A 17540-nucleotide genomic window follows, 5' to 3' on the forward strand; every position below is an offset into this window, starting at 1 on the left:
TTAATAAATTCATAAGGTCCTCATCTCATTCAGGACATAAATGAGATTTATCTGGTGGGGTTCTTTTTGTTTGTTTGTTTTTAATTTTTTATTTCTTTTCAAGTTCTTTTGTTTTGTTTTACTGAGTAATAATGGGTCTTCTCTCATAAGCAAGCAGATTGGGAATAAATATAAGGACTCATTAGATTAACTGCATTTGGGGAGGGAATTCTAAATAAAAGTGATACAATCAAGGGTTGGATATTAGACAACACACTACTACTCTTTCTTTTTTTTTAATAAATAAATTTATTTATTTTCAGAAAAACAGTATTCATTATTTTTTCACCACACCCAGTGCTCCATGCAATCCGTGCCCTCTATAATACCCACCACCTGGTACCCCAACCTCCCACCCACCCGCCACTTCAAACCCCTCAGATTGTTTTTCAGAGTCCATAGTCTTTCATGATTCACTTCCCCTTCCAATTTACCCCAACTCCCTTCTCCTTTCTAACACCCCTTGTCCTCCATGATATTTGTTATTCTCCACAAATAAGTGAAACCCTATGATAATTGACTCTCTCTGCTTGACTTATTTCACTCAGCATAATCTCTTCCAGTAACTTTTGGGACTTCATCAAAATCAAAAGCTTCTGCACAGCAAAGGAAACAGTCAAAAAAACAAAGAGGCAATCCACAGAATGGGAGAAGATATTTGCAAATGACAGTACAGACAAAAGGTTGATATCCAGGATCTATAATGAACTCCTCAAACTCAACACACACAAAACAGATAAACATATCAAAAAATGGGCAGAAGATATGAACAGACACTTCTCTAATGAAGGCATACAAATGGCTATCAGACACATGAAGAAATGTTCATCATCACTAGCCCTCAGGGAGATTCAAATTAAAACCACATTGAAAAAAAAAAATTAAAACCACATTGAGATATCACCTTACACCAGTTAGAATGGCCAAAATTAACAAAACAGGAAACAACATGTGTTGGAGAGGATGTGGAGAAAGGGGAACCCTCTTACACTGTTGATGGGAATGCAAGTTGGTGTAGCCACTTTGGAAAACAGTGTGGAGATTCCTCAAGAAATTAAAAATAGAGCTTCCCTATGACCCTGCAATTGCACTCCTGGGTATTTACCCCATGACTTCATACAGAAGTCATGAAAAGAAGGGCCATCTGTACCCCAATGTTTATAGCAGCAATGGCCACGGTTGCCAAACTATGGAAAGAACCAAGATGCCCTTCAACAGACGAATGGATAAAGAAGATGTGGTCCATATACACTATGGAGTATTATGCCTCCATCAGAAAGGATGAATACCCAACTTTTGTAGCAACATGGACAGGACTACTACTCTTTCTTGCCTCTTTCTCCACCATGTTAAAACTTCTTATTGCCTGATGGTTATTCAATAGTTACAATTAATTGATCTTTCCCTTGGTTAGTGAGTCTGAACTGTAGCAAAGTATAACCAGATCACATATTAGTTATTGCTGGAATTTTATGACTATCAATCTCTATACTATATTAAATGGAAAGAAAGTTCATTGGTCAAATGGGTAGACATAAAGGATAATTAAAATATCATTACATTTACAAAACAAGATACAGAGAAAAATATACCAATAAGTTAGCATACAGAAATACATTCATTTATTCACTCAAATAGTAATTATTCAGCACATCTTAACTATTTATCTCTGTGTCCTAGTTTCTGGGTTACAAAGGTACATGAGGAAGATGGAGGGTCCTGGCCTTCCCAGAGCTTATTAACTAGTCAGTGTCTTGGGTTTTGTGTGTGTGTGTGTGTGTGTGTGTGTTTAACCTTTCAAAAGCTATGTCCCCTAAAATGTTTTAAATTCTTCTTCATGTACCTAGAAGATAAGGGTTTTTGTAGGATCCAAATTTTATAATCTCTATTATGAAAACAGTAGGTCTTTTGAGTATGTGTTTTTAAATAGTGTATATTTTATAAGTAACTCCTCTTACTTAGTACCTAGTTAAGAATCCCACTATCTAGTTAGAAATGACATCTAGATAGTATGTATTTTACTTATCTGGCTTAATTTATAACAGCTATTATTCTTGGTTTGCTTCCCCTGTTAAGGGTCTTTTTCTGTCTCTCAAATATAATAGCAAAAATGTAGTGGATCTGCCATCCATCCAGCTGAAAGATTGTGCATGAGGAAGAGAAATTTGGATTATGAGAGTGACAAGTGAGGGAAGAAGGTCCAGACTGTATTGCTGGCTATGGCAACCCCACCCAGTCTAGGTGTGATCCAAATCTTCACTTGCCATTTGTTCTTCTTTCTCTACCCTTTGTAATGACCTCATTCATCCTATGTAACTTCAGCAATCACTTCAATTCAGGTAAATTTCTCTTTTATTTTGCTGACCCTGTCCTTTGCAACACACCATCATGCTATCAGTACAACCACCATCATAATCATTTAAAAAGTTTCTGTGGTATGACAAATACTTTGTAAGATTGTTTGAACACAACACAATACTTTCCTTGAAGAAACTTACAGTCTCAAGGGAGGGACAGTAAAGCAAACACATGGACAAATTCAATACACTGTGGGAATTTTCTCTAGGGGTGTCAAACACATGGATGTACAGAAAGGGGGTCTAACTCAGTCATAGAGGACAGGGAAGTTTTCTTGAAAAGATGACAGGCAATTAGGGTTCTTAGTCAGAACTTATCTACTTATGTTTTTTATCAACTTATTTACTTACTATTTTTTATCAAAGAGTTCTGGTCAATAAAACATTCATTTGTTTTTATATTTTACTAGAACCTGTCTATTTATGGAAGGAGCAGTAGTCTTAATAGTATTGGGATGGGAGAGGAGGTGTATTTTCATGTGCCTGATCGTACACACAAGAATGACGGTTGTGTCCCCATTCTTCACATGAACAATAGTTAATTCACCAGCATTCCCCCGAAACTACTTTCTGCTAGTCTCTGCTCACTTTTTTAAATTTATTTTTTATTTGCAGCATACCAGTATTCATTATTTTTGCACCACACCAGTGCTCCATGCAATCCGTGCCCTCTATAATACCCACCACCTGTTACCCTGGCCTCCCACCCCCCGCCCCTTCAAAACCCTCAGATTGTTTTTCAAAGTCCATTGTCTCTCATGGTTCACTTCCCCTTCCAATTTCCCCCAACTCCCTTCTCCTCTCCATCTCCCCTTGTCCTCCATGATATTTGTTATGCTCCACAAATAAGTGAAACCATATGATAATTGACTCTCTCTCCTTGACTTATTTCACTCAGCATAATCTGTTCCAGTCCCATCCATGTTGCTACAAAAGTTGGGTAGTCGTCCTTTCTGATGGAGGCATAATACTCCATCGTATATATGCACCACATCTTCCTTATCCATTCGTCCGTTGAAGGGCATCTTGGTTCTTTCCACAGTTTGGCGACCGTGGCCATTGCTGCTATAAACATTGGGGTACAGATGGCCCTTCTTTTCACTACATCTGTATCTTTGGGGTAAATACCCAGGAGTGCAATTGCAGGGTCATAGGGAAGCTCTATTTTTAATTTCTTGAGGAATCTCCACACTGTTCTCCAAAGAGGTTGCACCAACTAGCATTCCCACCAACAGTGTAAGAGGGTTCCCCTTTCTCCACATCCCCTCCAACACATGTTGTTTCCTGTATTGCTAATTTTGGCCATTCTAACTGGTGTAAGGTGGTATCTCAAGGTGGTTTTAATTTGAATCTCCCTGAAGGCTAGTGATGACGAACAATTTTTCATGTGTCTGAAAAATCCAGAACACACCAGCTGTCTCTACACCTTAAAGTGTAAATCAAACCAATTCCACACATAAGAAGGGAAATAATCAAGATTAGAGCTGAGATCCATGAGGTAGAAACCAGAGATACAGCAGAATGTATCAGTGAAACTAGAAGCTGGTTTTTTGAAAGAATCAATAAGATCAATAAACCATTGGCCACATTAATCCAAAAGAAAAGAGAGAAAGCTCAAATTCATAAAATTATGAATGAAAAGGGAGAGATCACAACTAACACCAAGGAAGTAGAAACAATCATCAGAAGTTATTACAACAGTTATATGCTAATAAGCTAAGCAACCTAGAGGAAATGGATACATTCCTGGAAAACTATAAACTCCCAAAATTGAACCAGGAAGAAATTGACAACTTGAATAGACCAATATCTAGTAATGAAATTGAAGCAGTGATCAAAAACCTCCCAAAAAATAAGAGCCCAGGACCTGACGGATTCCCTGGGGAATTCTACCAAACTTTCAAAGAAGAAAGAACACCTATTCTCCTGAAGCTGTTTCAAAAAATTGAAGCAGAAGGAAAACTTCCAGACTCTTTTTATGAAGCCAGTATTACTGGCTGATCCCCAAACCAGGCAAAGATCCTACCAAAAAGGAGAATTTCAGACCAATATCACTGATGAATATGGATGCTAAGATTCTCAACAAGATCCTAGCCAACAGGATCCAACAGCACATTAAAAAGATTATCCACCATGACCAGGTGGGATTCATCCCTGGGCTCAAGGATGGTTCAACATTTGCAAATCAATCAATGTGATAGAACAAATTAATATGAGAAGAGAGAAGAACCACATGGTCCTCTCAATTGATGCAGAAAAAGCATTTGACAAAATCCAGCATCCGTTCCTGATTAAAACGCTTCAAAGTATAGGGATAGAGGGAACATTCCTGAACTTCATCAAATCTATCTATGAAAGACCCACAGCAAATATCATCCTCAATGGGAAAAAGCTTGCAGCCTTCCCGTTGAGATCAGGAACATGACAAGGATGCCCACTTTCACCACTCTTGTTCAACATAGTATTAGAAGTCCTAGCAACAGCAATCAGACAACCAAGAAAAATAAAAGGTATCCAAAATGGCAATGAAGAAGTCAAACTCTCTCTCTTCACAGATGACATGATTCTTTATATGGAAAACCCAAAGAACTCTACCTCCAAACTACTAGAACTCATACAGCAATTCAGCAATGTGGCAGGATACAAAGTCAATGTACAGAAATCAGTGGCTTTCTTATACACTAACAATGAAAATACAGAAAGGGAAATTAGAGAATCTATTCCATTTACTATAGCACCAAGAACCATAAGATACCTGGAAATAAACCTAACCAAAGAGGTAAAGGATCTGTACTCGAGGAACTACAGAACACTCATGAAAGAAATTGAAGAAGACACAAAAAGATGGAAGAACATTCCATGCTCTTGGATTGGAAGAATAAACATTGTTAAAATGTCTGTACTGCCTAAAGCAACCTATACTTTTAATGACATTCCAATCAAAATTCCACCGGTATTTTTCAATGAGCTGGAGCAAATAATCCAAAAATTTGTATGGAATCAGAAGAGACCCCAAAACGCTAAGGAAATGTTGAAAAACAAAAATAAAACTGGGGGCATCACGTTACCTGATTTCAAGCTTTACTACAAAGCTGTGATCACCAAGACAGCATGGTACTGGCATAAAAACAGACACATAGACCAGTGGAACAGAGTAGAGAGCCCAGATATGGACCCTCAGCTCTATGGTCAAATAATCTTTGACAAAGCAGGAAAGAAATACACAGTGGAAAAAAGACAGTCTCTTCAATAAATGGTGCTGGGAAAACTGGACAGCTATATGTAGAAGAATGAAACTCAACCACTCTCTTACACCATACACAAAGATAAACTCAAATGGATAAAAGACCTCAACGTGAGACAGGAATCCATCAGATTCCTAGAGGAGAATATAGGCAGTAACCTCTTTGATATCAGCCACAGCAACTTCTTTCAGTATATGTCTCCAAAGGCAAAGGAAACAAAAGTGAAAATGAACTTTTGGGACTTCATCAAAATCAAAAGCTTCTGCACAGCAAAGGAAACAGTCAAGAAAACAAAGAGGCAACCTATGGAATGGGAGAAGATATTTGCTAATGGCAGTACAGACAAAAAGTTGATATCCAGGATCTATAAAGAACTCCTCAAACCCAACACACACAAAACAGACAATCATATCAAAAAATGGTCAGAAGATATGAACAGACATTTCTCCAGTGAAGATATACAAACGCCTATCTGCTCATTTTCTTTTTTTTAATGAGAATACCATTCACCTAGTTTCCAAAAATCCAAAAACATGGTCATTTTGAACTTCTTCCTCATGATCTGTATCTCATTTTTTCCACATCATGTGAAGTCTTCTTTTGTTTCCCAAGTCACAATTACCTCATTACCTAACTTCAGGATTTCTGCTGAAGTTCTGTCTCATGTTCTCTTCTGATTCAATCTGCACCACACTTGGGTTCTTTTTCTTTTTCTTTCTTTTATAAAAGTGGTCTGATTATATCATTCTGCTATCCACCATTCTTTAATGTCTCCTCATAACATTAAGGCCAATTCTAGGAAAAAGCAATCAAATCTCTGATTTGATTGAATAAATTAATTCAATCTGATTAAAATAGAGTAGTCATTCCTCTCCCAAATACCTTGTGTTTTTCTGACTCCATACCTTTCTTCCTATTGCTACTTTTTCCTTCTGACCATTCCACTGGTCAAACATCAACTTCAAAATTTCTCTGTCCAGACTTCCCAATTTATTAATAAAATTTCCTTCTTTATATTCTCACTTTAGTCCTTCTGTAGGTCAGAAGTTGTCACTGCAAATGCTGGGGTCTCAAATGTCACTCAAAAAGTCTAGAGAATGCCAATCTGTGTGATATTTTATGGGTGAGACATGGCTCAGAAAAGGTCCTCTAATTGGCTCTAAGGTTAGAATGTAAAAATTAACATAAACACAAGAATAATAACACTATAATAATAAGATAAAACTAAAAATATAATAATATACTACTTTAATAAACATTATAAAGGATATATGATATCCTTTATAATAATACAATATAATAGGAAATGACAATGGAGAGGCACAGCAAAATCAAAAGCTGGCTACTTGGGGTCACTGGGTGGCTCAGTTGGTTAAACATCTGCTTTTGGCTCTGGTTGTCATCCCAGGGTCCTAGGATTGAATTCTGCGTCATGCTCCATGGGGAGCCTGCTTCTCCCTCTAACTTTTTCTCTCATGAATAAATAAATAAAATCTTTTTTTTTTTTTAAGCTGGCTATTTAAACAACTAATAAGATAAGAAAAATTTCTGGCAAGGTTAAAAAAAAAAATCAGTACTTCTTGGGGCACCCAGTTGTCTCAGTTGATAAATGGCTATCTTCAGCTCAGGTCATGATCCCAGAGTCCTGGAATCAAGCCCTGCATGGGGCTCCCTGCTCAGGAAGGGGAGTCTGTTTCTCCCTGTCCCTCTGCCTGCTGCTCCACCTGCTTGTGCTCGCTCTCTCTGTGTAAAATAAATAAAATCTTTTTTAAAAAATTAACACTTCTTAATAAGACTAAGCTGCAAATATATATTAGGAATGGAAAATGGAGAAATAACTTTAAATGTCAGATACAGTAAAAAATCAGGCTGAGAATACCACAAATTTTACATTAAAAAAATTGAAAATAGATGCATTGGGTAACTTTATATAAAAACACAACTTCATCAAAAACTCATTTACAAAGGAGCTCAAATAAACCTATAATTAATAAAGAAATCAAATCAGTAGTTTGAAATCTCTGTCTCTCCAAAAAATGCTAAACTAGTTTTACATGTAAGTTCTAACATAAATACAAAAATAAATTAACTTATGTGACTATCTTTGTGAAGCAGAAATAGAGGGATAGCTTTCTCAAATTGTTACAATACCATTCATTTCTCAACCAAAAAAGAATAGTATGAGAAAGGAATATTAATAGGGCAATCTCACATGTTTGGAAGGGTTAGAAATTTGCTCTCATTTTTATGCTACAGAAATATTCAAATTATCTGGCATTTTTGTCAGAAAGTATGAAGAAGGGATTTGAACAGGTGGCCTAAGCTAATTAAAATAATGAACTCATTCATTACTCAAAAGGATATTTTAATTCGATTTGTTCCAGAACCAGCAGTATTGAAGGCCCTATGTTCTCTTACTGATTTTATGACAGCAAACAGATGGACTATTTAACAGAAACAATTCAGGGGCTTTCCCAGACAACAAATTCTTTAGGGGCTGAGAACTAGAGTTCAGACCAAAAAGATATTTGCTAGGAAGAACAATATTTAGCAAAAACACTTTGTAAATTCTAAGATATTGTAGAAGAGAAAGTATATTTTATTATTGATTTTTACTAACAGAGACTAATCCCTTGGGTGATGAGATCTTTTTGAGATCATACAGAGCTCTAATTTGTTTTTGTTTTGTTTTCATTAATTGTGTAATGTGCAGAGCCCAATCTTGAGAGATTTGTATACCTTTGGGAATTAGTTGTATATTTCTAAGCCCACCTCAACATTTGCAAATAGTATCAGGGTCCAGTTTTTGAATGTCTTAAGATAGGTGGATACCAGCTTCTTGATGATTAGAGAAAAAAGTTCTATGTGTTTGGATTGGTTCTATTTAAATGCTCTAATCATTTCTTCTTCAAGATGTTAGATTAATAGTATCAGTTAGCTACATGGCACTAAATGTGTCCTAGTTTTGTTTTGTTTTTTTTTTTAATAACCTAACCTCCATTAACTGAAAAAATAATTCTATGAGATAGGTTTTACAGATGAGGACATGGAGTCATAGGTGATATAATTTGCTCAATTCCAAATGGCAAAGCCAAGATTTGACCCTAGGTAGACTGGCTTCATGTGGTATTAAAGCTATATTCGTTTATTTTTTGAGGTTATATTCATTTACTTTAAAAAAAATTTTTTTTTTTACTTATTTGAGAGAGAGAGAGAGACAGCATGCAGGAGGGAGGGGAAGGGTGGAGGGAGAGAGAGAAGCTGACTCCACGCTGAATAGGGAGCCATACTGAGGACTCCATCCCAGGACCCTGAGATCCCCATCTGAGCCCAAGGCAAACGCTTGACTGACTGAGCCACCCTATTCGTTCACTTCTAAGTAACTGCAAAAAAAAATTACATTGCAAGACAGGTTGACTGCTCTGAAAATTCGCCTGGAGAAGGTAATCCTGAATTTTACATATACCTATTTATTTTCCTTTCGCCCATATGTACACTGGATCACTTAGTTTTCTTGATTTGATTTCCCATTATCTCCATTTGGCTTTCAGTGTTTCCTGTCAGTAAGCCAAACAATGTGCACAGAGCCTAATATTTGAATGCCCTTTTGTTCTGAAATATGTTATGTGGTTTAACTGCAAGATCTTTCTTGTGCAGATGGCTTTTGCTCATTAAATGGTGTCCAATCAAAGGCATAATCACCAAATGTAGTACTCAATTGTCAAGTTGCTGGGCTGTAAGCAATGGTTGTTAAAGTTTTAGAACTTGGTGAGAATATTTAGATGTGGAAAGATCTACATGTTCAGTTAAATTGAATCATCACTTAGTGACCTCATCCTCACTGGTCTGGACAGTTTGCTGCCACAGCTGTTCTACGAGAGCAAAAGCAGAGTTGGCATAATTGCCAAAACAGCTCCTTCTTAACTCTAGATCATGATGTCCTGGTTTTCATAGCCTCTGATAGGAGCACCCAGCTCTTGACAATTCTTCCGAAGTCATTGTAGGAACCCTCGGAATCTTCTGACCTCTTTGTTCTTGAATTACAACCATTAAAGATTTTTGCTTTTCTGGTTGAAAGAGAGTGCTCTTCTCCAGAAGACCCAGAAAAAAAAATGTTGCTTTCCTCACTGAATACATTCATCCACCCTCCCATTCTTGCTCCCTCCCTGCTGCTTTAGGGATCTTTGGAATGATACAAAGTAAACTCAGAATGTATTTTATAAATACAAGAAATAATTAAAACAATAGAAACTGATAATTACATCATAGTTTTAAATTTTTCAAAGCTCAGTATGGATCTTTTAATCTTCATAACTACTGTTTTTCATAACTATTTTTTAATAGAAGAGGGAACAAAGATTCAGAGATGGTAAATTACTTGCTCTAATCACACAGACTCTATACCACGTGCTTTTAGCCCATTTTTCTGCCTCCAGATAAGATGCCTTTCTATTTATGTCACCAGAGGATCATAGGGTAAAAGATTTGAAACTGACAAAGGTTTTGTTCTGATAAATCTCATAGAGATGTTCTGCAACATTTGCTTTAGATAAAGTAATAAACACTGGAATATGTCCTTTCCACAGTGTTTGAATCCCATGAAAAATTAAATTTCATTTTCTATCCAGAAGCTTGAACTTTATGAATTCTCTTTTCTTAACAAAAATATTTACTTTATCAGAGCCCAGAAGGACAGCTACATTCCCAAGAATATTTCAGATTCTGATATTCAGCCAATTTTATTATTGTGAATGATGTTAAATTATAGAAAGGAAAGTAACCATGGGATTTCTCCAGTAACTATATAACACTATTCTGACTCCTACAACAAATTACTTCTGCAGATGTTATTAAATGTTATCTTTCTAGTGTGAGAAAATGACAGATTCATATCTGTCCTAGAGAATTCTATTTAAAAAGTAAGAGTATGCAGGAAGATTTACATATCTCTGTTAAATAAAAGAAACAAAACTTTATTTTTAAATTTTAAATAGGCACACACTTGTATTTATAATTAGTATACATTATATATTACATTATATATACCTTATATATATATTTATATTTTAATTCTGCATGTTCTATGGGTAACTTGATGAAGTTTCTGTTGAGTAATATTCTTATATCCATGAACCACCAGGTACTTTCCTTAAATATCCATTTATGCTTCCCAAGGATGGGGGCTGACACTTTTCTGTCTACACTATGCTTGTGTTATAAAACTTCAAAAACAGTATGATTGTAGGCCACTAACCACAGGAGTGAAGAATTGTGAGGGAAACAAAATAGTGTCTTTCATTCTCTTTCATTTGGTTGAATAACCTCTCATTTCCAGCAATATCTCACATATGTAAGTACCTTATTATCCTTGTCAAACTTCAAAGAGCTTCATTTACTGAATTACTCTGATAGGAAATTTAAATATTGCATTTCATGCTCCCTCACCTTTTTTAGCTGATGATATTAAAAATAAATAAATTTCTTCTGAGGATTTGGAGCAATCATTTTTATGCACAGGAATTATTTTGTGTTTGTATCTATGAATTTCTTTAAAGATTATTTATGTATTTGAGAGAGAAAGAGAGGGAGAGAGGGGAATAGCAGGAGAGGAACAAGCAGACACCATACTGAGTGTGGAGCCTGATGCAGGACTTGATCTCCCGACCCTGAGATCATGACCTTGGCAGAAACCAAGAGTCAGATGCTTAACCAACTGAGCCACCCAGGCACCACATATATCTATGTTTTTAATGTTTGCATTTTCTGGAGTCCTAGATAACTATGCAGTGGGAAGAATGTTTATTTGTTTTTGTTTTGTTTTGTTTTTACTTTTATTTTTTAAAATGGCTTTCTGGAGACCTCTTTTCTTGCTGTTAAACTGTTTTTCTTGCTATGCTCAGATTTTTTAAATAGCTATCTCATGTCTTCCTTCTACTTTTAAATTTGCTGCCTTCATTCTGATCTCATCCATGTTTGCTAAAATTATTTCTTAAGAAAAATAATGATTTGGTACTAAGAGAGGACTAGTGTGGACTGATAAGTGAGTAAACTTTAATAAATGGATATTGTGACATTTATATTAATGTCTTCAAAGTGCTTTTACTTATATTCAATTTCTTGGCAATATTGAAAAGTTTAAGTCAATAGATATGTATCTCCAGATTATTGAAATATTACTGTATATCTGTTGCTTTCCTCTATCTATTGAGCTCCCTTGAAACCTGCCTAGTGGTCTTTGTTTACTCTGACATATCAGCAATTTTAGTCTCCAAATCAGCCAAAATACCTCTACAGTCACAAAGAGAGAGATTTGTCTTGGTTCTGACTTCTGGACAACCCTCCCTTATGGTAATAATTTCAGTATCATTGGGGATTATAGAAGAAATCTTAGTCAGTTTATGTGTGAGCCTATTAAAAACTATGGTATCCAGGGACGCCTGGGTGGCTCAGTTGGTTGGACGACTGCCTTCGGCTCAGGTCATAATCCCGGAGTCCCGGGATCGAGTCCCACATTGGGCTCCCAGCTGCATGGGGAGTCTGATTCTCCCTCTGACCTTCTCCTCGCTCATGCTCTCTCTCACTGTCTCTCTCTCTCAAATAAATAAAAAAAATCTTTATAAAAACAAAAAAAACAACTATGGTATCCACTAAGTGGATTTCAATCCCAAATTCCCCACCTCTCTCCAGACTCATTTTCATGGCTTCTGTGTGAATAATGAGAACACCAAACATCAGTTATATTCCCATGGATCGTTGGATAACTTCAGAGCATTTATCTGGTGATGGTCAAATCTCATCACCATAGCTAACTGGGCTGCTTAGAGATGCATCCTTGCAACTATGACTCTGTTTCTCTTAGGTTATTATCTAATTTCCTGAATTCAAAAACATGGCTCTCTTCTCATGTGTTCTCAGAGATAATATTAGAATTAAGCCTTTGAATTAACACATATTGAGCAACTTTAGTATGTTGTGGAAGGCAGAGAGAGAAAAATAGACTGCCACAAGTCTCATAAATTTTTGTTTGTGATCATGGAGAATGATCACATTGCATTTTTTCATGCAAAATAAAAAGCAAACTATCACTCTGGAGTTTTTCCTCCATTGTTTGTTTTTAGAAATTGGAATTTAAGATCATATCAAAGTCTAGATATTGCATGGATTCTTTCTTGAGTATCATGAATTAAAGGAACATTTTGTACGATTCAACATGTCTCAGTGAAAAATTATCACACTTGATTCCTCAGATAATAAAAACATAAATAATAAAAACATAACAAGTAAAGCAGGAAATCCTTTTCCCTGAATCCTCTGCTTGGGCTTTAGGGAAAACTAAGTCAGGGAAGGACTAATTGTCCTGTTCTGAGCTATAGCTTTTAGAGAAAGGTCAATGAGAGTTTAACCTCTAGTAATGGACAACAGGGAAGAATTAGGAGGGAAGCTGCACTTTGTTGATTGTTCAGGACCTACATGTGAGTGCCAATCTTACTTCTCTGCTGTTTCTTGAAAAAGAAAGGTTTAAAATATACTTTAAGCATAGTCTTTAGCCCCACATTTTTGTCAACCTCATCTACATTGAAAGGACTTCCTGGCCCACCGAAGTTTTCCATACATTGGACAGAGTGGGAGAATCAGGGTCTGAATTGATTAAAGTCATTTCTATAATTTTGCCTTTTGTATTCATCATCTCTTTATAAAAAGCCTTTTACATTTCTGAGTTCTCAGTTTTAGAGAATATTCATTATGTCAACTCCTATAGGTGAGTTGAAAAATTGAAACAGACTACTTTTAGATCACCAGAGCTAGACTCAAAATAAGACAGAAATAAGACTGAAAGTTCTGTTGATCTATGCCCAGAGAAAGAGGATGAACAATCTTCTTTGAATGATATTAATGAAAAACTAATTAGGTTTTTAAAGTATGTGCTTTCTTTGAAAGTGAGGTAGATTGGGGCTTAAGCCTAGGAGCAAAATGAAAGGCTTCTGACTTAGGACATTTGAGAGTGTTAGGTAGAAACAAGACTCTGGGTTATACTTGTGGTCTTTGTCCTCAATCTTTTAAATACCTGGAAAAGATCAAGTCATGAGACCGGTGAGGAATGGAACCAATCAAAACATAGCATGTCATTCTGATTTGGGAATCAGAAAAAAACTAATACACCTATTTTCTCTTATTTCTTTCTACAGATTATATCTTGTATGGCTACTTTCAATCATTCCTCCATGACTGAGTTTATCCTTGAAGGGTTAACAAAACACCCAGAGCTTCAACTGCCTCTATTCCTACTGTTCCTTGGAGTGTATATGGTCACAGTGGTGGAGAACCTGGGCATGATTTTCTTAATTGCTATCAGTTCTCAACTTCATTCTCTAATGTATTATTTACTCATTCATTTGTCATTCATTGATCTCTGCTACTCATCTGTCATTACCCCAAACATGCTGGTGAACTTCGTATCAGAGAAGAATATTACCTTCTTTGTGGCATGCATGACTCAGCTTTATTTCTTCCTTATTTTTATAATTGCAGAAGGCTACCTTCTGACTGCCATGGCATATGACCGTTGTTTAGCCATCTGTAGCCCACTGCTTTACAATATTATCATGTCCCATAAGATCTGCTCCATAGATGGCTGTGGTATATTCACTGGGGTTGTCTGGGGCTACAGTCCATACTACCCGCATGTCAGTGTTGTCCTTCTGTGGATCTCATGTAGTCAGTCATTATTTTTGTGATATTCTCCCCTTGTTGACTCTCTCTTGCTCCAGCACCCACATCAATGAGATACTGTTGTTTATTATTGGAGGGCTTAATACCTTAGCACCTACACTGGCTATACTCATCTCTTGTGCTTTCATTCTTTTGAGTATTCTCCATATTTGCTCTACTGAGGGACGGTCCAAAGCCTTTGGTACTTGTAGCTCCCATTTCATAACAGTGGGTATCTTTTTTGGGTCTATCACATTCATGTATTTCAAACCCCCTTCTAGCAATACTATGGGCAGGAGAAGATGTCCTCAGTGTTCTACACCACAGTGATCCGCATACTGAATCCCATGATCTACAGCCTGAGGAACAATGATGTGAAGAATGTACTGAGAAAGTTGGTTGATGGAAGGTAGTCATGTTGACAAAGGGCATTTTCAGAGGGAGGGAGCAAGAGAAAAATGAACCAGATGAAATGCTGTCATAGGCTCCATGTAATTTTTTTCTCTCTTCCAGAGATAAAATTCACCATTATTTTTAAAACATGCATTCTATACTTGAGAATGATTGAGACATTTTTAGAGATTACCAAACAATAGAATTTTCTGATACTCAATCTTTGGAAATTTTATGTTTATTAGAGGAACAAATGTTGGCAGAAGAGGGAAGACCAATCAACATAAATAGAATATCTGAGGATATTAATTATTAATATTATATTAATTATTATATTAATATCAATAATAATTATTATTAATATAATAATATTTATAATATATTAATAATATAATAATTATTAATATAATAATTATTATATTAATATCAATTTTGAAAGTGTTTAATAACTAGAGAGTGAGTTAGGGGTTGTGTTTGAAGAAGGATGATGTTAATTGATTACAAATTCCTAGAGGGCAGGAGAAGAGGTGTATTTGTTTATATATTAATTTATTACAGATGAACATAGGGAAAAGGGAAAGAAAAATAAAATATGAAAACAGAGAGAGACATACCATAAGAAACTCTTAACCATAGAGAACAAAGTAAAGGTTAATGGAGGGGCAGAGAGTGGAGAGATAGGGCAACTGGATGATAGGCATTAAGGAGGATAGTTCATGTAATGACTACTGGTGTTATATGCAACTGATGAGTCACTAAATTCTACCTCTGAAACTAATCGTACACTGTACATTAATTAAATTGAATTTAAATAAAATTATTATAAAAAAGAGTATACCTTATACAAACAAAATAAAATTAACTTTTTAACCTATATTGACTCTATTGTCATCAAAAATCCTAATTCTCTGCAATTAACCGGTTTCTCCCCTACTCTATTCATTTTTTTAAGTTTTCTTTTTTTAAATTAAATTTATTTATTTTCAGCATAACAGTATTCATTATTTTTTCACCACACCCAGTGCTCCATGCAATCCATGCCCTCTATAATACCCACCACCTGGTACCCTAACCCCCCCCCCCCGCCACTTCAAACCCCTCAGATTGTTTTTCAGAGTCCATAGTCTCTCATGATTCAACTCCCCTTCCAATTTACCCCAACCCCCTTCTCTCTAACTCCCCATGTCCTCCATGCTTTTTGTTATGCTCCACAAATAAGTGAAACCATATGATAATTGACTCTCTCTCCTTGACTTATTTCACTCAGCATAATCTCTTCTAGTGCCATCCATGTTGCTACAAAGGTTGGGTATTCATCCTTTCTGATGGAGGCATAATACTCCATAGTGTATATGGACTACATTTTCCTTATCCATTCATCCATTGAAGGGCATCTTGGTTCTTTCCATAGTTTGGCGACCGTGGCCATTGCTGCTATAAACATTGGGGTACAGATGACCCTTCTTTTCACTACATCTGCATCTTTGGAGTAAATACCCAGGAGTGCAATTGCAGGGTCATAGGGAAGCTCTATTTTTAATTTCTTGAGGAATCTCCACAAGAAGAGGCTGCACCAACCTGCATTCCCACCAACAGTGTAAGAGGGTTCCCCTTTCTCCACATCCCCTCCAACACATGTTGTTTCCTGTCTTGCTAATTTTGGCCATTCTAACTGATGTAAGGTAATATCTCAATGTGGTTTTAATTTGGATCTCCCTGAGGGCTAGTGACGATGAACATTTTTTCATGTGTCTGATAGCCATTTGTATGTCTTCATTGGAGAAGTGTCCGTTCATATCTTCTGCTTATTTTTTTTTTGCTTGATGAAAAGTTTATTATTGTCTATATCTGAAAAATCTTCATAGAAAATTGTGGTTTGGTTTATTAGCTCTCAGCAGCCTGCTCCTGAGCTCGAAGGAAGCTTGCCTTCTTCTGAGCTACCCGATCTTTCTTTTGGGCAAGAGACATTTTGGGACGATTCCACCTCTTCTTTTTAACTTCTTTCTTAGGCTTCTTCTCATAGAATGGGTTCTCTCGTATAGCAGCATGAGCTTTCTTATATATCTCCTCCATCATGTCTGGAGTTACGTTGTTCTTTATGTATTGAGAGAATTGTTTCTTGTATGCATCTTCGTCTTCTTCCATTAGGTAACGCATATAATCTGCAACATTCTGACCCATGATGTGCTTTCGATGTACTTCTGCATTGAATTCCTTGCTTTCTGAATCATAACCAGGGAATCGTTTGGTACTGTGAGGGATAGACAAGCCTCCGTCCACTGCTCCCTTGAGGGCCCCAAAAACTTTATTTCCAGTAGTAGTTCTGGCAAACCCTGCATCCAAATAGCAGGTGAAGGCACCAGGTTGACCATCAATGCTTTTCACATTGTACTCATTTCCAGTCACTTCCACTTGGCCTTCATAGATCTTGTCCATGCCAAACCTATTAAGGAGCTGCGGGCCAGCAACAGGCCGGTACAATATGCTGCAGCATAATTTGTTAGGCCAACTTTCACACCATACTTTGGGAGTTCATGAGCATCAGCTGCACAAACTATCATATCTCCTTCTATGCTGGCATAAGCAATCTGACAGATGATATCTCTGTTGGTTACATGAACTATTATCCTGTATTTAGGTGTGTTGTACTTATATTTATCTTGAATTACCAAGCGTTTCCTGGCATAATAATCAGTTTTACCCTCTCGACGTCTTCTGAATTTCACTTGGTATCTCTTGAAGTAAGCCTTATTCTTGACAACCTTCACAAACCCCATTCTGCGGATGAGAGACCAGC

The 17540-nt window shown here is 36.5% G+C and overlaps 2 protein-coding genes across 2 annotated transcripts; one reads left to right on the top strand and one right to left on the bottom strand.

Annotated features, from left to right (window-relative positions):
* Window positions 1-13833: 13833 nt before the first annotated feature.
* On the top strand, window positions 13834-14763 carry LOC132012426 (olfactory receptor 8D2). The gene is given in 3 exon segments (XM_059392411.1): window positions 13834-14267; window positions 14269-14639; window positions 14642-14763. Coding segments are annotated over 3 exon segments (921 nt in total). The 5' UTR covers window positions 13834-13839.
* Window positions 14764-16577: 1814 nt separating this feature from the next.
* Window positions 16578-17540, bottom strand: LOC132012431 (large ribosomal subunit protein uL18-like). The gene is given in 2 exon segments (XM_059392424.1): window positions 16578-17199; window positions 17202-17540. Coding segments are annotated over 2 exon segments (891 nt in total). The 5' UTR covers window positions 17521-17540; the 3' UTR covers window positions 16578-16627.

Source organism: Mustela nigripes, chromosome 1, assembly GCF_022355385.1.
Source record: "Mustela nigripes isolate SB6536 chromosome 1, MUSNIG.SB6536, whole genome shotgun sequence".
NCBI lineage: Eukaryota > Metazoa > Chordata > Mammalia > Carnivora > Mustelidae > Mustela > Mustela nigripes.